Here is a 20,968-nt window from a genome sequence, read left to right as displayed (position 1 = left end):
TACATATTTTCATGAAAAATTAAACGATTTAGAGAGAAAGTATACTATATACCTACCCCTTGTAATCTTAGTTCATACACAGTCAAAAGACTCAACCTTTGGGCATATAAATATAACTCCAATGAAATAACTTTCATATGTTTCAACAGCAGCACGTTTCTAAATCGGAAAAGTAATTATGTTACCTTCATCGATATTAATTTAAAGTTACTTAATTCCTCTATTTGCGCGGAAACAAATATGAACAAATCCCATTTGTCTTGTTTATGGGTAATATTATCCTGGTTTACGATTCCCAATTTTCGTTGGAGATTAGTTGTTTGTATCGATCGCTAAGAGCGCCGCGGTGGCCGGGGCCTAGTGAATGAAATTGAAAAGATTCCATTACTGGGACGGCTATTTGATTTAGTGGCGTTGCTCCTAGTTTTTGTAGATCTTATTACGGGTGGGTCAGAGCTAATGCGCCAGGGTTCTCTCTAATAGCCGGGATTCTATTGACTCTATTGGAGGAAGGCCTGGGTCTCCTATTTTCGCTGTAGGTCGCGTCCAGCGTGGCGCCGTGGGCCGCGTCACGATGCTCACTATAGAAATGTACTGATGCGGTCTCCCTCACACGCCGACGTTGGCGCGTAGACGTAGGGAGCATCGTGACGCGGCCTACGGCGTGACGCTGGACGCGACCTGCGGCGTAAATAGGAGACCCGGGCCTAATAATTTAGCCGGGATTCTATTGACTCTATTGGAGGAACATCACGTACGCGCGTGTTCGCGTATGTCATAGAGCACGATTTGCGGTGGCGCGTGGAAATTATTGCACACGTGAACCTAAATTTTGTTCCCTAAATATTCGTGCAGCGAGCTGCTGCAATTTGGAAACTTTCCTGCCAGAAACGTGGTTAGTTAACACAAAGTCAGTTTGTGCTGCTTTTTGCTTAGTTTTTGCAATGTGGTCTGTGGAACTAATGTACTTGCTTGAGATATTTATCTATACTATACAATTATTTCAAAATGTTTACTGTTCTAAGTGCCAATTTCTCCATAGTCGGTTATCTAACCGATCAGGGTTTGTTTAATCAATTATACGTATAAAAAACTTGACAGATGTGTCAAAAGTCAACCACTAATACCTGGTTATTCTAACCGACTATGGAGAAATTGGCACTAAAACTATAAAGTAAAGATACCATCAGACGTCAGTATTGTAACTATAACAGCGTTTGAACCGCCGCGTTCGAACCGCTCGCTTACAGCGTCACAATTTGCTTGCGTCGCGGCGGCATATTCGGAGAGCCGAAGAAATTCCCACGCGGAGGTATCGACGGCTAAATAGTGGGGCGTTTAATTAAGATTTGCACTCGGCTTAGGAAACGCTAAGGGAAATAATGAGGTTGACTTGGCCGTGCGAATATTTCGTATCCGATTGGGGTTCAAGTAGGATTTTAAGCCTGATTAACTTAAGTAGTATTAGATTAAAGCCTGATTGAACTTGAGATTAAGGTGGTAAAACCACTGAAAGTAATAACTTTTCACACATTCAATAAATGTAATAGTTATAAGGATAAATAATAATACACTCACGGGCAATGAAAAGGTTCCACTGAGAAAAGCAGCAAATTACTTCTAAACGGAAAAGGCTAGCTTAATGACGCTTTCTGCAACATTGAAGTACATTTAACCGAGCATTTGGAGTCGAAATTTTGTGAATGGAACTTTTTCATTGCGCGTGATTATAGTTTCCGTATAGAACAAGGTAAGTATATGAACCGTTATAAAACCGATGTAATCTACACCCTGCGCTGATGCTCGAAAGAAAACCTTAAGGTTTATAATCCTTTTTGCGGCTCTGCTTCACGAACACAAGCTGTAAGCGTTTTTTTGTCATCCTAGAATGTATATCGGACCTAGAAATACTATGCTCTCTCTCTTAGTAACTGTCATCATTATACGTAGTCTAATAATCCGATTCCAAGTTCCTGATGTGACTTGATAGTTGACCTGACTACCCTGCCATTACATTCTAGGTTCGAATAACTTAATAACTTTAATTATGTCACGATAACGATTATGTATGTACCTACTCGTAGGTGGACTTATTATTCTATGATTTACCCCTAAAAGTGTACAAAATAAATGTATTTATAAACTATGATACTTACGGAAATTCATTTCACACGATTTATTTTTGTCCCTGAAAGTACTTAACCATTCAGTTATTTTATTTATTTTATTTTAAAGCAGTATCAAACAGGTTTTTTACAATACATGTCACAAATTATTAAACATGGCTAACTTATATAACCAATTAACATTGTTAGTTGCTTACATAGTATTATATAAGTACAAAAGTTAAGAATTTAACCTGAGAGGCCAAACGTTTTGCTCTTTAAATCATAGTCAACACAAAGCCTTCGTGTATGACGAAAAGCGAAGTTACGCTTCAGGCTTCCGTGGCAAATAGGAGCCTCTAAGTTTTACAGTGTGATGTAACTTTGTAAGCTTCTCGTCACCCTTCTTTAGCGGTGTCAAGACGACAAGGCTTATTATCTAATGCTCGTGTTTGTGAGGCTTCTGCCTGTTATCAGGTTACAGGCGGAATACCGCAAGTTCTTATGTGTGTATTTTAAAGGCGTCTACTTGGTTTCGTATCGAATGCGGAACGTGGATAGGTTTTATTTAAGTTTAAGGAATAAGTTCTGTTTTGTATCTTTACTTTCTTGAAATTTTAATGTGGTATGTTTATTATACCTAAGTTCTTAAGTACTTACAGTTAGGTGCTTAAGGCCCAGTTGATCCGTGGTCATCTTTAACCATTAGTCAAGTCACGTGTCAAGCATGACATCTGCATACGAATTTCGTTGGTTTTTAACTAATGGTAGGCATTTTTGACCAATGGTTGAGATAACTAGGGATCAAAAAACTGGCCCTAAGTAGAGTAATTTGTAAAAATTGACGTTCATCAGAAAATCTTATATTTGTACGATGAATAAAAAAAATTGACTTTGACTTTGACTTTAAGTTAAAAATAAATATCATACAATGAAATATTTAAATTGTGATTGAAAAACTGGATCCTCATACAGAGGGCGAATTAACTCTAAAAATACCATGGATCACAAAAAGTATTAGTAGTATACTCGTTGTAACTAAAAATATAGTCCCAGAGATAACCGACGACACGTTAAAAAGGTTTTGTTACATGTAACGCGTGACCGAGCTCGTTAATTATAAAAAAAACAGAGTCAAGCACAACAAAGATACCTCTTAAGCACCTACCACGGCCATGCATAAAAACCACGTCGTATTTAAAACGATGTCCACTCGCTGTCATAATAAATTTCAGGGATTTTCATTTAAAAAATATTTTTTATGCTGCAAGAGATTTTTAAGGAAATATTTTTATGAATTTTCCGTGCAAAGAGCTAAATAACTAGGGCTTGCAGCGATCTCATCAGGGGTTGCGTTTGGTCCACTTCGCTGCCCTATAGTTGAGAACCACTGCTGAAAGGAAAAAGGATGAACATAAATTATATTTATAAAATCAGACGAAAAGAGTACATTTAGTATGCTATATGAACAACGTGGTACATTGCCTGACATAACTATATTTTTTTAGATGTAAGTGTACAGGTAGTTATTTTTTTACATGACATGTACTTAATTGAAACTATTCTACCCCTAATAATTAATTAATTAATGATTCACTCCAGCTATAATTATAATAGGCTGATAACAGTCATAACTTTAGAACAAGTAACAACTCAACAGATTTTGAGGAAAAACAGAATAATAAAAAGGAATTTAGTAGCTACAGCTGGAAATTCACACTACTACCTAGTGTGAATTTCCACTGCAATTTGATGGCATCTACCAATTGTCTTCTGTGTAAGGTATAGTGGTTATACAGGGTGTTATGAAAAGGATATTCGATAGGCGAATTAAGTCAAAAAATACCATGGATCACAAAAAGTATTAGTAGTATACTCGTTGTAACTAAAAATATAGTCCCAGAGATAACCGACGACACGTTAAAAAGGTTTTGTTACATGTAACGCGTGACCGAGCTCGTTAATTATAAAAAAAACAGAGTCAAGCACAACAAAGATACCTCTTAAGCACCTACCACGGCCATGCATAAAAACCACGTCGTATTTAAAACGATGTCCACTCGCTGTCATAATAAATTTCAGGGATTTTAATTTAAAAAATATTTTTTATGCTGCAAGAGATTTTTAAGGGAATATTTTTATGAATTTTCCGTGCAAAGAGCTAAATAACTAGGGCTTGCAGCGAACTCATCAGGGGTTGCGTTTGGTCCACTTCGCTGCCCTACAGTTGAGAACCACTGCTGAGAGGAAAAAGGATGAACATAAATTCTATTTATAAAATCAGACGAAACGGGTACATTTTGTATGCTACATGAACAACGTAGTACATTGCCTAACATAACTGTAATTTTTCAGATGATATAAGGTAAATGTAGAGTTATTTATTTACATGAATGTAGGATATGTAAGTGTACAGAATTGAAACTATTGTACCCCTATTAATTAATTATTCACTCCAACTACCTACTATGAAAATAGGCTCAAAACAATCATTACTTTAGGACGACTCAACAGATTTTGAGTAAAAACAGAATAATAAAAAGGAATTTAGTATCAACAGTGCTACAGATTCATGTCAAAAAGAACCACTTCTTCTGTAGTATTCAAAGATAAAATGTTCCGCTATATACCTGCCTTCCTATCTCCATTGAAGAGATACCCGAGGAAATGAATTGTAAATAACGAAGCTACAGACTCAATTCAATTTAATAAAATAATTCTGCTCTAGATTTATAGGTATTCGAACAGTATTCGAATCATGTAATAAGACTTTCTACCGCAAGCGAAACAATACTTTGATATCTTTTATTAGATTTTAAACAACGAGCGCCAAACTATAATAATAATTAATACTTTATTAATACATACACAAAAAATATGCTTTTCCAGAGAAATTAGCAACTTGAGAAGCATATTTTTTCACCCTTTGTATTTTTACAGTATCATACAAAAGTTGATCGGAATGATCCCCTGCGCCACTCCCACCCTTTTCCAGCTTAGAATATCCTTTTCATAACACCCTGTATAACCACTATACCTTACACAGAAGACAATTGGTAGATGCCATCAAATTGCAGTGGAAATCCACACTAGGTAGATCTTGTATCTTGAGCTTGCGACTAAAGAGACAATGTGTTCTGTCTTGGTTACGACACTATCCAAACACCACTCACCTCTCTGATTCAACCCACTACCACTACGCAGATTAAAGGTAAGTGTCCATTATTCGGCGTCGTACGCAACGGACGCATCGAAATCAGTATTCTTCGTAGAGAAATTCACACAAGTGCGTCCAATTCTTCGGTATTTCTCTATACATTTATAAAAATCCGTTTTGTCCGATACTTAGGTCGTTGAAGAAGGTGGACGCTTGTCTTTAGGGTCATAGTACATCAAAGAATCAAAGAATCAATGTCGCGCGTGACAAGATAGAATAAGATAGTTTATGTCGGTCTTCCTGTTCATGATGCGTGGTGTGGGGAAGGAAAGATGTATAGGTAGCTGTCTATACTAGACTTTCAAGTTGGGCGTCCATCAGACATACAGTATACAGTTATACTTAATTTTACATCAAAGGCTATGTTAGGTCTCTCTCGTACGTCATTCAATGATTACTACATAATTATACCTGCATAACATAAACTAGTAACTCTCGCCTACTTAGTAGGGAGTTTTTAAATGTAATTTATTTATTTATTTTAACACTTTATTGTACACAGAAATATAGATACATAACAATTGGAAAACACAGTGAAAGCAAACAATGGCAGGCTTATTGCCAAAAAGCAATTTCTTCCAACCAACCTTTGTTGGTGGATAAAAGAGTTACTTACGAGCTATTTGTAACAATTAAACATAGATCTCAGGTTTAATACAGGCTTGCAAATTGAATTATGATAAATCATGAATATAAGATGGAATGAAACTCTATAAATCAGTTTGGCTGGAGAACTTGGCTATACAACCGACATAATTTGTCCCTTTCAATATGCCACGCACTGCTTGGCTGAGTTTATAAAGACACCTCGTTAGGCTGTTACAGTGGCCATCAAAAACGGCCACTCTTTTCTGACGTTTAATTTCCGGCCATGTGCGAACTATAAAAGTGCGGTTGGGGGGGTCACTCTACAGGGTGTTGCAAAAAGGGTATGCTAAGCCGAAACCTACATGTGCAGCATGGTATATCTAAGGCGAAAACTGAAATCAGAATTTTAAAATTCGCAAAAAAATTTATTTATTCTTCATAGTAAAAAGTCACGTCAGCTAAGTTTCTATGGAAAATGAATATAATTTTTCGCGAATTTTGAAATTCTGATTTCAGTTAGTATACCCTTTTTGCAACACCCTGTATATGTCGAAAAACAAAGTTCCATATCGCTGCTGTGCGAGCCACGACTCTATCTCGTATGAATAGTGGCGATTGCACGACAGCTCTCGTTCGTTATACCTTGTTTCACGGGGAAAGACATCTGACAGGACCCTTATTACATTCGAATAAGGGAAGTTTTTGCTTGTATCAGCTGTCTTTCCTCGTGGAAAAAGGTATAGTTTTTCGTCAATATAGCGTAACCGTCCTGAGCGACTGGTCAGTTAATTTCACCGTGTGTTGTTAACGATTCTATAAACTGTTTTACTGTTCCGTAAACAATAGCAACTTCACTAACTATAATCCCCTGTTGCATATAATTATGTGCATAAAATAAATACCTACAAGTAACATATGTATATAATTGTATACGCATATTGCATACAAGTTAGAAAGACTTCCTTCCGGTTTCTTCTATGTTGTTCAATTGCACTTAATTAACATTTGGTTTTTACGCATTTTAAGTATTTATATGTAGAGGTAGCGGTAGGATAAAGATGATAAAAGAAATCAGCTTAGAGTATACTTATTTAAGGAGACATACCTTAGTTGGTGGTGATATTGATGAACGCATAATCAAACAAATCGATTAGTACAAACTGATACTATTATCGATATTGTAGGAGTTTCTTTCGCCATTTCTTCTCCTCGGTGAGCCTTTGTGAAATGGCAGTAGATGCCGCCAGTATGTTTTTACTGTGTTTTTCAATTGTTAGGTATTTATGTTTCTTTGTACAATAAAGTGTTTAAATAAATAAATAGATGCAATATTTTGTGACAGTAAATTTTTTTGTAAAATACTACCTTTAATTAATATATATGATGATTCTGAAAATCATGTGCTTGCTTTTGTTGGTGGTGATGTTAATGAACGCATAATCGATTAGTTATTGGTTTGTACAAACTAATAATATGTAAGTATAAGCTTTTATTGTAATTCTGCGATCAGTTAAAATGGCTATAATCGAATCATTTTGTGAACGCATTTGTGTTTGTGCCTCCATAAATAATAATGTGCCATGTTAGTATAATCGCAACAATTATACATATAAATATTTACTTGCACAGGACACTACGGGCTATTCATTATAAATATAGTATGTTAAACTTTGTTTTTGAATCCGCTTTTAATTCGTGCGCTATAAGGGTTAAATCTGAAACGCGTGTATCCATTTTTATCGGTAGTTACATAATACTTACTTATACATAATCAACTATGCATTAATTATATATCAAAAACGTCACGTATGACGCTGTAACGAGTTGTATAAATGGAAAATTACAGTTAGCGATTTGTTTGCGTTATAGATGTGTTGGGTAAAAAATAATGCTAATAGGTAATTGAATTGAAGATAAAATTCCTTGGAAAAGTCATACCACAGCCCTATAATATATCCCTTTAGTTCCTTGTTTACTGGAAGCTGCACAAAGGGTTTCCGTAACTCTTTTGTATCTTTTATCTGTTTTAACAGCCTCAAATATACACGCAGTGTGTACTTCTACTTACTTACTCGAATTGGAAGTTGCCTTAGATTAACAATACGACATACAAGATTGAGAAGAAGGATTACAAGAAGGTGTGTCACATACAAAAACAAAACAAAAAACTGTCCGCATTTTTTTGCCGTCAAACCGGTTTTAAGTTCAACATAATTACAACCATCGTACCAATGAATAAAGTCAGAAATCTTCTAACCGAATAATTCAAAATACATAAGTTGGGTGTTATTTGTCGAGACGTTTCTTTTGCACTGACACTCCATCTAGTTCGTATTGTTAGTCTAAGCTTACTCGCGTTTGGAAATAGCTCTTCGACAGTGCAAACAAAGGCATGTTGTAACTCTTCTTTTCAGTGGGTACTATGATTATGGATGCTACAAGTTCCACAAGAGAAGCGGGCGGATTCCAAAAGTGTATATTAGGTATTATGTAGACGATACGGTACCTCGTATGTGACTAATACGTAATGAACATTACAATAATCATTTTTTTAAAATTTTCAGGTACGAACAGAAAGTGTAGATACAGTATACAGTTACAAAGAAAAATTATGGTAAGGCACAAACAAAAGCAGCATATACACACACACATATAAATAATTAAACAATTCACAAATATGTAAGCCTGTAGGTAAACAACTTTTACTGTCATTATAATTAATTTTAGTTAATAAATCAACAAGGGGAACTGGTTTGTTTATCATATGAAAAATATTTAGTAAACGGGTATTTCTTAAAAATAACAAAAAAAAAATATTTTTTTAAAACTTTTTTTTTATATTTTTTTATTAATGTTATTGGAAAGTGTATTGAAAATAATGAATTTTAATATATTCAATCAAGCTTAACAGGCTTTGCAAGGGTTAGAAAATGAGGTGTGAAAGTATGGTTGTGACAAATTAAATTCCTTGTTTAAAATTCGACTTTATGACTGAATGGCGTAAATCTCATTTTCAATATTCCAAATCAAAGTTTTCACAGAAATAAAATTAAAGTGTGTGCCTTCAGAATAACTATATATTTTTTTATAAGGTAGTTACGTCACATCCATGTTCGACATGGATGTGACATGTTAAAACATGTCACGACCATGGCCTCAAAAAGCTATGGCTGTGACTGCCATGGTTGTGACATTTTCGCACCGTGCCTGACATTATTTTAAAATTCGTCATTATTTTTGCAATTTGTTACTTTTATCTGTAAGTACATTGTTTAAGTTATAAATTACGAAAAACAAACTGACAATACAGTTGAGCTTACCTTATATAACTTGAACACGGTCTGGACAGGTTCAGAGTGTTAATTTATAAAATAAAACATAAAAAATATTATTAATTTACACTCCACCATTCATGCCGGCCAAGAAAGGGTAGGTCATACAGTGTTGATATAGCAGAAAAATATATAGTTATAGCAGATACATGTCGCAAACTTCTACCCTTTTTTCAAGTGTAAATATTTCGACCCACGGCTGTGACAAAAAAACATCAGACAAACTTTACGAAAGGTTTTGGTTTAAAGTAACTTAGCTAAACAACATGAAATATATGTATTGTGATAAGTTAATTGCATATAAAATGATTATATAATGTTTTTTTGTATGAAAAAGCACCAATTAATTCCAGAAAAATATTTTGTTGAGTAATTCGGTGAGCGGACATCGCACGGCTGTGACATTTTGGGGGGGATATTGAAATCTATAAATACAAGGCTTATGTATTTTAATGCATAATTAACTTGCCTGCATGATAAAAAATATGATTTACTGTTTTAATTCATACCTAACAACTATGAGTGCTTCCAGCTAGCCGATTCTTACGTAAGACAGTATTTTTTATAAGAATAAGAAATACCCAAACATATAAAACAAAACACCAATATTATCGCTACTCTCGAGCGATTGTGGCATTTACGCACAAAATTCTTTTGCTTACTGCGTCGTTTAGTTTATGTTCTACTTGGCGTGGTGCCAAATCGTACTACGAATAAAAAATATTACGTAGTGCACGTTCTGCTGTTATGTCCTATTGCTTTTGAGCCGTTTGTTTTTATCTAAAACTTATATGCGGCCGCTACACGGGTGCGTTATCGACGTCGATAAACTCGTTTAATGCGCGTTTCATCAATCACAGCGCCGTGGTTATGTCGAATCAATATAAAGTGACGTTTATCAATGTCTATAAAGAACCCGTGTAGCGACAGCTGACTGGATAATCTTTTCACCACGGTAACAAGCCCTAGAAGACTGGAGTGAGTCTAGAGGCTGGAGATGTACTGTCACTAACACGCAACGCAGAAGAATTGTAATATTCATGAGCCAACAATCACCCACTTCTAATTGATTCTAATACTGATATTTTTTTGTGTAAATGTCATTTAATTACCTCAATCAGAGGGTCGGATATTGACCGACTGTACCTAATTAAATTTACAAATTACCAAAGATTTTAGTAGATACCAATTGGATTAGCATTAGCACGTCACATTTTTCTCTGACTTTGATCAATGAACTGCTTAGGAATGATTAATTATATCTCACCGCGATTAATCTATCAGTTAATTAAAAATAAAAACCTTTTGAAGTATTATTTTAAGGGCTGTCTGTGAATTATTTTCATATAATTTCCAATACTCGGATTTAATCGATTTCACTGAACAGAATTATAACTAATTAAAGAATATGCAAATATTTTAAAACAAGCAACGTCTACTGATTAGTAACTACTCGCACTAAATAAAAACTACTAAAATTATTATTTTCTTTCTTTCTGTCTTTCTAAATAATTACGTGAATCAGCCTTTACTCATATCGCGAGCATACCGAGTCCCTATTATGTAAAATTCTTGATGGATTAGTTCGAAACAAAACACTTCGAAATTGCAGCTGGTTTTCCGAAGTTAGAAAATAACAAGGCAATTTCTTCGGTGAATCGATCGCCGCTCGCTGTTTTCGTTTTATCTTGTGCAGTTATTAAATTTAGCAACAGCACTATGTAGCTGGTTCCCGCTTGACTATATCAGGGAGACTATATTTCACTGAGGCAGTCCCTGTCAGTATAAAAGATAGTAAAACGTATAATAATTTACACATAAATCGAACAGGCCATTAATTTTAAGTGATAACATCTTTGTTTGTCAATGGAGTTCATTTCTGTGCGCGTTTCAGGTTCATTCATTAAGTTTGTCTTGGTAATTAAGTGTTACTTAGATATAGATTATTATGATTAAATTGTAGGTATATCGCCGTGTTGTGGAGAAAGGGCTAGTGCGACATTATGCCCCACTTGCACTAACATATTAAATCTAGATTTAGTGTTAAATCTCGGTTTAGTGTCAAATTTTATATGGATTGACGTTTCTTAAAACGAGATTTGACACTAAATCTAGATTTAAATGTTTGTGCAAGTGGCCCTAAAACTAATAACAGAAACATAATTGAATGTGTTAACAGTATTAAAGTACTATATATTATATGAAAAGGCAAAAATAATTTAGTATATTATTATTAATAATAATAATAATGTAACGGACTAATATTGTAATGGCCATATTGCGTGCCGGAGCATCCTGTATCTGCCGAGACGCCGACCGTCTCCCGAGTTCCATTCCATCTATCATCGTTAGGCCTGGGTCTCCTATTTACGCCGTAGGTCGCTTCCAGCGTCACGCCGTAGGTCGCGTCACGATGCTCACTATTGAAATGTACTGATGCGGTCTCCCTCACACGCCGACGTTGGCGCGTAGACGCCGTAGGTAGGCCGTAGGACGTTGATCGAAACGTTTACGCCAAAGTCGGACGCCGCATATAGCATAAAATAGGAGACCCAGGCCGTTGTATTAATTATAGTTGAGGACGCAACGTTTCAATTTAGTTTCAGTTTTTAAAATAAATGGAATAAGTACCTAGGTCTTATTGATTTATTTATGCACTTCGAAGTAAAATCCTGACTGAATAGGTAAAAAAGTCTCGTATGTTTCTGAGTAACCTGACTTGATACAACCGTCAAAAGTATAGCACATTAGGATATTGCACCACTTGTTTAATATTTAAAAAAATACTTACGTACGCCTGTGACGCATATCTGTATTTACGATATTATACTTAGTACCTGATTACCTACTATTCTTGATAATGTATAATAACAGCTAGGTATAATCAATACAGTAGTCATGAATCATGTTTACTTATCCGTAGTGAATTGTACGTAAATTGATGTATAATTTCAGGAAAATACCCTGTTTGAGAATAAATTGCATTTCTTCATTCTGAGAAATAATTTCCCACCGATCTAGCTTGGCAAGAGATTAACAACAATGTCAAAATCCATGGCAAATCTTATTCTATGTCAAAAACAAAGACATTTTGATCATACATAAATGACGAAGGTAACTGATACAGACAAATGACCCATCAAAGTGCCGCCGCCGCCGCCGGGCGCCGCCGGGTCAAGTTGCCCAAGGTCCACCGATAAATTACAAGTTGGGAGCCTTAGATTAACAATAAACGGGCTAGATGAAGTGTCAGTGCACAAGAAACGTCTCGACATACTATAGCACTCCAATTCTACATTATCTCTTATTTTGAATTAGTTTGGTTAGAAGATTTGTGAGTTTAGTGATTATTAGTACAATGGTTATCATTCGGTTGAACTTAAAATGGTTTGACAGAAAACAAAATACGGTCAGTTTTTGCCTTGTTTTTGTATGTGATACAACTCATATATAATCTTGTTCGTGTATCGTTAATCTAAGATGGGAGCATAGGCCATTCGTTTCCAGTACAAAATTGGCAACCTAAATCTTGCGGACAATGTTACCAGCGGAAATAAAATGTTCTCTATGGCTTTTGTCTTCGGAAGAAGATGTCGCACTCGAGATTTATTCGGTGAAAAATAATCGGCCAAGTGCTATTCGGTGTGGGATGTACGGTCAGCTGCATAAGTTGTTATACTTCTGTACCTTGTCAAACTGGCGAACCGTCAATGCTTCAATGAATGCATAGGCGGTTTGTTAGATTGAGAAGGTTCGAAAGTGTATAGCTACTTATGCAGCTGACTGTATGCGAGTGAACATAATAAATCTGTTTCAATTTTACTAATCATTTGTTAAAATTTTGCCTTATGAGACGCTTTACGTTTTATGGAAATATTATGTATATATTTTATACATAGTTAATTACTTTTTCTAATATCTACTCAATCCTCATTATTTTTGTAAACATATTAAAACTTGACCTGTTTTTATACGTATATTATTATAATAAATAGTCTACATTTTACAGAAGTTATAAAAAAATAAAGTGTAGGTATAAATCATCGTAAAAGCACCTACAGACCTACAGCTTAAAATTAACATTAATGCTAAAGTCCATTTACTAATAAAGACACGGACTACTGAAACCTCCCTATGTCTACGAGTCCACGACTAGTGCTGTCAAAAGTTTAGTTTCGGCTTAACCCGAGTTTAGACAAAGTTGGCGCGGTTAAGTCCGCAACTGTATACAGTTGATGTTTTGTTTTCCTTTGTTTTTCTTCGCTATTCGATACTTCGGAGTATCGCGTTGTTCGGAACACGGGTTCAGAAACTTTTGAAAAGTTTCCGTGTGAATGAAAATAGGATTTTTAATTGCTGGAATTTTGTTACAAATCTGATCTCGAGCAATACTTTCAAAGTTTTATTTACTCACTTATAGGTAAATAGTTGGGTAAATTAGTAACGAAATAGACGTTTACTGTATAGTGTTGTGTCTGTAGTGCCCTATGGCTAATTTATTAAAATACCTAAATACCTAGATACCTACCTAAGTACCTAATATCTTTTGCATTAACTTAAATTCCAAATAATTTGTTAACTTACATTGTATAAAATATCACAATAACTATTTACGATATTTACAGTTACTAGTCATTGTTTAAAATCATAATAATATAAAGAAACCTAAAAATAACTTATACCCATTCTAAATTGTAAATTTAAATAAAGCATATATATATTAGTAATGTATAAAAGTAAAAATAATTATAATATAGTAAACATTAAAATAAGTGACAAACAGACAGACAAGACTAAACGTATTTTACATATATAGATAATTCTGTCGAGTCGTGCGCCGGCCAGCGGTAGCGCATGCGGTGACGTAGAATCCTTATCGCTGATCTACGTGCGAGCGAGATCGCATGATATTGTTCATATACTCGCACGCGGCTACCTGAGCCGGCCCGCGGCCGGTAGTCCGCTTTCGCACTCCGCCGCTAGTAGATTATTTTATTTGCTAATTATTTGCTTGCGTCGAGAATACCTACTCCGCTTATTCTTAAATCTATTGTATGTGCTATCATTTCTAAGCTATTTCTTCAACTATACTTTCTACTCCTTCTTGCTTCTTTCTAATAGACTTTTGTGTGTGTACTTGTGCAATAAACTTTACTATCGTTATTGTGCACTTGGGACTTTTAATTATTGCTTCCTGCCTACACACGCCACTATATTGGTGACCCCGCAAAAGGACACTTTGAAGATGGCTCAAGAAAAAGCATCGACATCATCGTCAGCGGAAACCTTCCGAGTTGGCGTGAGAATTCCGCCCTTCTACGCGGAGAAACCAGGGCTGTGGTTCAGCCAGATGGAGGCGCAGTTCACCCTGGCCAATATCAAGACCGACGAGACGAAGTACTTCTACGTCGTCGGCAACCTGGATGCCCAATACGCCGCGGAGGTAGAGGACATAATTTCCTACCCTCCGGACGCGGACAAATACGAAAAGCTCAAAACTGAGCTCATCAAGAGGCTGTCGGCGTCACGCGAGAAGAAGGTGAAGCAGCTTCTCATGCACGAGGAGCTCGGAGACCGGAAGCCCTCGCAATTCTACCGGCACCTGAAGGACCTGGCCGGCCCCGGAGTACCTGACGAGTTCCTGCGGACCATCTGGACGAGCCGCCTGCCCAGCTCGACTCAGGCCATCATCGCATCCCAATCCAAGACGGACCTGACTGAGTTGGCCGAGTTAGCTGACAAGATCCACGACGTCGTCGGTACCCAGGTCGGATGTACAGCCGCTGTCACCTCTACAGCAGCTGCTCCAGGTACGTCGGGTGGCGCCGGGAGCTCGGAGATCGCCGCCCTCACCAGGCAGATGGAGAAGCTGGCGGACAAGGTGGACCGAATGTCCCGCCCCCGGGAACGCTCCAGCAGCCGCACGCGTCACGGTCGTCGATCCAGCTCCACCCGCTCATCATCAGCATACCGACGGTACCCACAGTGCTGGTACCACCAGAACTTCGGCGAGCGGGCGAAACGGTGCGTGAAGCCGTGCGACTACCCACAGGCGGGAAATGCTCGGGGCAATCAGTAATGGCGACCGATGATTGTCCGAGTGCGGGTCGCCTGTTCATCACCGATCAACGGTCGAAGGTGCAGTTCCTGGTCGACACTGGTAGCGACCTCTGTGTCTATCCCCGATCGGCAATAGCGCGACAGTTAAATAAAACAAATTACGAGTTGTGTGCGGCTAACGGAACTACAATAAATACCTACGGTTTCATAAATGTTTCCCTTAACCTAGGCTTACGCCGCGACTTCACTTGGAAATTTATTGTAGCCGACGTAACAAAGGCGATAATAGGCGTGGATTTTTTGTGCTATTATAATCTAGTTGTTGATTGCAGGAACAAACGCCTCATCGATAATAACACTACAATATAGTGGCGTGTGTAGGCAGGAAGCAATAATTAAAAGTCCCAAGTGCACAATAACGATAGTAAAGTTTATTGCACAAGTACACACACAGTCACTCGTCACACTCCAAATGCGGAAAATCGAGACATACTTCGTGCTGATGATGATGAAGATGTCGTCAGGACGACGAGATCAGGGCGTCGCGTACGATTTCCCGACTATTATCGCCCTTGACGGTCTCTGGAGGGGGGTGATGTAGTGCCCTATGGCTAATTTATTAAAATACCTAAATACCTAGATACCTACCTAAGTACCTAATATCTTTTGCATTAACTTAAATTCCAAATAATTTGTTAACTTACATTGTATAAAATATCACAATAACTATTTACGATATTTACAGTTACTAGTCATTGTTTAAAATCATAATAATATAAAGAAACCTAAAAATAACTTATACCCATTCTAAATTGTAAATTTAAATAAAGCATATATATATTAGTAATGTATAAAAGTAAAAATAATTATAATATAGTAAACATTAAAATAAGTGACAAACAGACAGACAAGACTAAACGTATTTTATATATGTAGATAATTCTGTCGAGTCGTGCGCCGGCCAGCGGTAGCGCATGCGGTGACGTAGAATCCTTATCGCTGATCTACGTGCGAGCGAGATCGCATGATATTGTTCATATACTCGCACGCGGCTACCTGAGCCGGCCCGCGGCCGGCAGTCCGCTTTCGCACTCCGCCGCTAGTAGATTATTTTATTTGCTAATTATTTGCTTGCGTCGAGAATACCTACTCCGCTTATTCTTAAATCTATTGTATGTGCTATCATTTCTAAGCTATTTCTTCAACTATACTTTCTACTCCTTCTTGCTTCTTTCTAATAGACTTTTGTGTGTGTACTTGTGCAATAAACTTTACTATCGTTATTGTGCACTTGGGACTTTTAATTATTGCTTCCTGCCTACACACGCCACTATATGTCCGCTGGTTCAAAGAACACGCACATACGCTGTGTCTCCTTACCTTCAGGGTTGACTGGAAGAGATATTTTTTCGATAAGCGTTTATTCGATAGTCCGCCCTTGTATACTAGTTTAGTTTAATATTTTATTGTACCTATGTATTTATGTATACAATAATAACAAACATTACATTTTAAAAAATGCCAAGTCTCTCGATGCAGTCTTTCCATCGTAAAAAAGTTATGAGATCTCATAGAAGCCAAGTCCTATTCAAATTATTTTGTAGTTATAAATCAACATTTAGTAATTACATCCATAGTCTTCTTTATATTATAATTACAGTGACTAGGCAATGTCCAACATTGTCCACATCGAAGATATAGGGGGTGCGAAACTTGACTTTGACTTTGACTTCACTTTGTCTTTGACTTTGACTTTAACTTTGAATTTTATACGGTGTTGCCAGTAATAATTACATAATTCTAGTCTATGGTCCAGTTCTGAACAGTATAGATAGACGTCGACGTGACACGGTAATTATTCTGGCGGAGGCCCCAGAGCCGGACCGGCTGTGTGATGAAAGGATTAGCCAGAGTCAGATTAGTTGTCAGTAGCTGACTGCCCAGACTGCTTCCGAAACACAAAAGGTACAGTCTATAAGTTACTCTTTAATGGTACAAAAGTCAGTTGCAGCCATTATATTATTTTGGTTTAGTAAAACTATTTTTTTCTTTGTTATTTCATAGTTTGTCTGATAATGAAAGTTGCTTATTACGAGTATGCTGGGTTCGTTGATTTGAACGTCATTTACTAACTTCCACCCGTTATAAGATATATGTGGGGATAAATAAAAAGTAGTATTTTAATGATGTATCACGTCGTTTTATTTATACCAAACTTAATCGTCTTTACGTCTTTACGTCTTTTCACATTCTATGCTCCTCTGTTATTCGTCGTCATGGATACTTCACCTTGCGTTCTGTTCCACTCCCACACTCGGCCATCCTGACATTAAGGCTGCCCTCAGCCTTATTCATTACAATAACTGTAAAGTACAAGGTTACACACAATATAAAACATAGCATTATCAAACGTTAAAGATAATCTTCTTATTAAAACAAAAAAAACTAAAAACTTAGCAACTCAAGTTAACAACAATTTAGATTAGTTAGATTTCAACTTAGGGTCTAGACAGAAAAACATAAACAACTATTCTATGCAAACAACATCTTGAAATACCTATTCAAAATACCTATAATACCTGTTTTGTTTAAACACACCTTTTGTAAAGAATATGAGCCTTAAGCCTTCAAGACTTAACCTTACAATCATTACAAAACCTATCTAGATTGACTTTATTTACTGCTCACACATAACTTATTTATTACCATCACTGACTTCTTCATTCATCATCACTATCATACCGACACCAATAGAATATTATGCAATAACAAAACAAAATAAGAACTTACTTACTCTTTATGGTCTGGCCACGGTTTCATGTGGTCTGCAGAGCTAGAAGTACGACCTGGACCTTCGCTGCTGGGATCTAATTTCTCTACATCATACCTGTCATTCCGCTTCACCTTCTTCACTACGTAGGGACCTAGGTACTTAGGTTTCAATTTAAGACACCCACCAAATTGAGTCCTCTTAATTTCCACCAAGTCTCCCTCCTTGTACTTGTCACTCTCCTTCCTACCTCTATCTTTCACCATTTTCCTATTTAACAATCTATAATCTACACAGACTCTGGTGTCCCCGTCTTTCTTCTTAACTAAAACTAAAGGGCTAGCATACTCTGAATAACTCACTTGAATAATGTTGTCGTCCAGCCACTCTCTTACTTGGTTTTCTACTACCTTTTGCTCTGCTAGTGAAATACGTCTCGGCCGCTGAGCCACCGGGATATCATCCTTCAGCACGATCTTCATCTGTATGGGAGCCTCCTTGACCTGTAGGGGCTGGTAGTTCTCTACCATCTCCGTCAGCTGCTCCTTGTACTGGATATCACCAATGTAATCTACAACCACAGAATCACACGTATAACACCCTACTTGTTTCATCCATTCGTCATCTTTCATACGTAAACTCACGCGTCCGTCTTCCATAATCAATACCACTCTTTTCAAAAAATCTTGACCAATTATCACATCGTAAGGCAAACAACTTCTATTCACAACATGAAACAATATGTTATTATAATGTTCTTTATCTATCTTCACACTTAAAGTGACTTTCCCTAGGGGTTTCACTTCCAATTGTCCGAGTCCCACCAAAGCACTCACATGTCCCTCGTCAAACTTAGGAGAACCTATCAGTTTGTAGTATTCGTCGGTTAACAAGTTAACTTCACTGCCCGTATCTATTAAAGCAGTCATTTTGCAGTCTGAAATTTCAATAGTCTTCATCGGCTTTCGTCTTTCCGTCTGTTTGTTTACATTTGCATTCGCATCTGTCATCTTGACGTTGACGTCCATACAGTTTGAACTGTCGCTGGCTGTCACGTTCTCACGTCGTTGGTTGCTCCAACTCGCTGCTGAATTTTCGTTGTTTGACTCCGTAGGCATGGTGAACATTGAACGCCTCGGCCCACGCTGAGGTTGCTGCAGACCAGGTCGTCCTCGTCCAAACGCGTCGTTGCTCCGCCAGTTGCCGCTTCCGCCTGGCTGTTGACACTGCGTAGCAATATGTCCAAAGTCGTTGCAGCGGAAACATTTAATACCTCTCTGTCTGTACGGGCAATCTGCTGACATGTGTTGACTCTCTCCACAGTTGTAGCACAGTCGCACGGCCGTCGTCCTGTTGCCTGGCGCGAGTGCAGCTGCTGCGGGGTCTGCGGGTGTAGTTGCAGTGGGTAGACGATTGAAGACCGGTGCCCGTCTTCCGCTCGACTTCTGCCTGATGGTCTCGTACACTTTCAACTTATCTTTCAGATCCCCATAGGTCGTCACGCCGTACAGCATCACCTTATGTAACTCGTCGTCTAGTATTCCGTCCACGATGTATTTAATAGCGACGTAGTCGGGCATCTTGCCTCGCTTGCCGAGCTCTTTCATTATCAGCATGTAGTCTAGGCACGTCTCATTTGCTTTCTTCTTCCGGCTGCTCATTAACTCATGGATCGTCTTGGAATCTACGGTGTCTGGGAACTCCTTGGTGACCGCCGTCTTCAGAGCCTCCCACGTCTTGAAGGGTTTCTCTGAACGCAGCCAGAGTGCCGCCGTACCGGTCAGTGACCTGCGCCCCACGATCAGCCGCTGCAGCTCCGTCCACCCGAAGATCTCGGCGTTGTCATCGACCTCCTGCGCCCACCGTGTTGCGGAATCGGTCTGGTCGCACCCACTGAACTTAGCTACCAGCTCCTCCGTGTACGTGAGCGGTCCTGATGTTCCGACTGCCTCCCCGTCATCTCCCGTCGTCGTCCGTGGCATCTTCTTGTCGTCGTCGTTACGTCTTAAAATGGTATTATGTTCAGACCTGAAGGCGTTGTGATGCGAAGAAAAATTTTCTTGTAAAATTTGCAACTGTCAGTCTTGTGCTTTTTATAAAAATCCGTCTTCATCCGCCGTAATCTCCGAGATTTTTTTAATTTTATTTATCCCGGACGAGCCCCCAATTTGTGGGGATAAATAAAAAGTAGTATTTTAATGATGTATCACGTCGTTTTATTTATACCAAACTTAATCGTCTTTACGTCTTTACGTCTTTTCACATTCTATGCTCCTCTGTTATTCGTCGTCATGGATACTTCACCTTGCGTTCTGTTCCACTCCCACATATATAAGTAATCTATGTATATAATCTATACTGTTATAGGAGGATGCATGGTTGATTTATCGTCTTCCGACACATCAACCTACTCTTCGCTCTATATTATTAAATTCGTCGTCTAGAATTTCCACTGTAATTATGTAAACCGAGGATGGTAATTATTGAAGATGATATAATGCATCGTCAGGCGTAAGAACTTTTTCATATTTTTATTTTTTTTAGCCTATTGTAAAACAAAAGAGAATCTACGTAATGTAACTAAGGAATTAACAAATGTTGGCGCCAAAACACAATAAAAATTATAAAAAAATGACTGCTGAACTTACTGAAGAAAATCAAAGTACAATTACTATGTTCCTACCTAAGTACGAGGCGTATCTCACAGCGTGAGATAAATGAAACAATAAAATCCCATTCCATTTAGTAATGAAATAGAAAATATGAATTATACAGAGTCGACTTTGAATAAAAAATTACCAGTAGTTTCATACAAACGCGTTTTAGAAAAAAAGTTTGGACATTCATTGTTATTAAAGTCGGGTACTTATTCATATTCCAAAAGCAAATTCTCCTG

The 20,968-nt window shown here is 37.5% G+C and overlaps 2 protein-coding genes across 3 annotated transcripts in view; both read left to right on the top strand.

Moving 5' to 3' along the window:
- LOC119694119 (angiotensin-converting enzyme) overlaps nucleotides 1-20,968 on the top strand; it is a 156,482-nt gene that overhangs the window by 39,778 nt on the left and 95,736 nt on the right. The gene's annotated exons all lie outside the window — the stretch shown is intronic.
- LOC125488664 lies at nucleotides 14,488-15,321 on the top strand. Its single transcript, XM_048621811.1, has one exon. It carries the CDS (start codon nucleotides 14,488-14,490, stop codon nucleotides 15,319-15,321), a length of 834 nt encoding a protein of 277 aa, XP_048477768.1.

The sequence above is a fragment of the Plutella xylostella genome, chromosome 6, assembly GCF_932276165.1.
Source record: "Plutella xylostella chromosome 6, ilPluXylo3.1, whole genome shotgun sequence".
Lineage (NCBI taxonomy): Eukaryota > Metazoa > Arthropoda > Insecta > Lepidoptera > Plutellidae > Plutella > Plutella xylostella.
Note: the sequence above shows the minus strand (reverse complement) of the source record. Positions and strands in the feature narration are given on the sequence as shown.

Excerpts from the sequence above, each read along its gene's own strand:
- LOC125488664 (XM_048621811.1), top strand. The coding sequence starts at position 14,488 with ATGGCTCAAGAAAAAGCATCGACATCATCGTCAGCGGAAACCTTCCGA.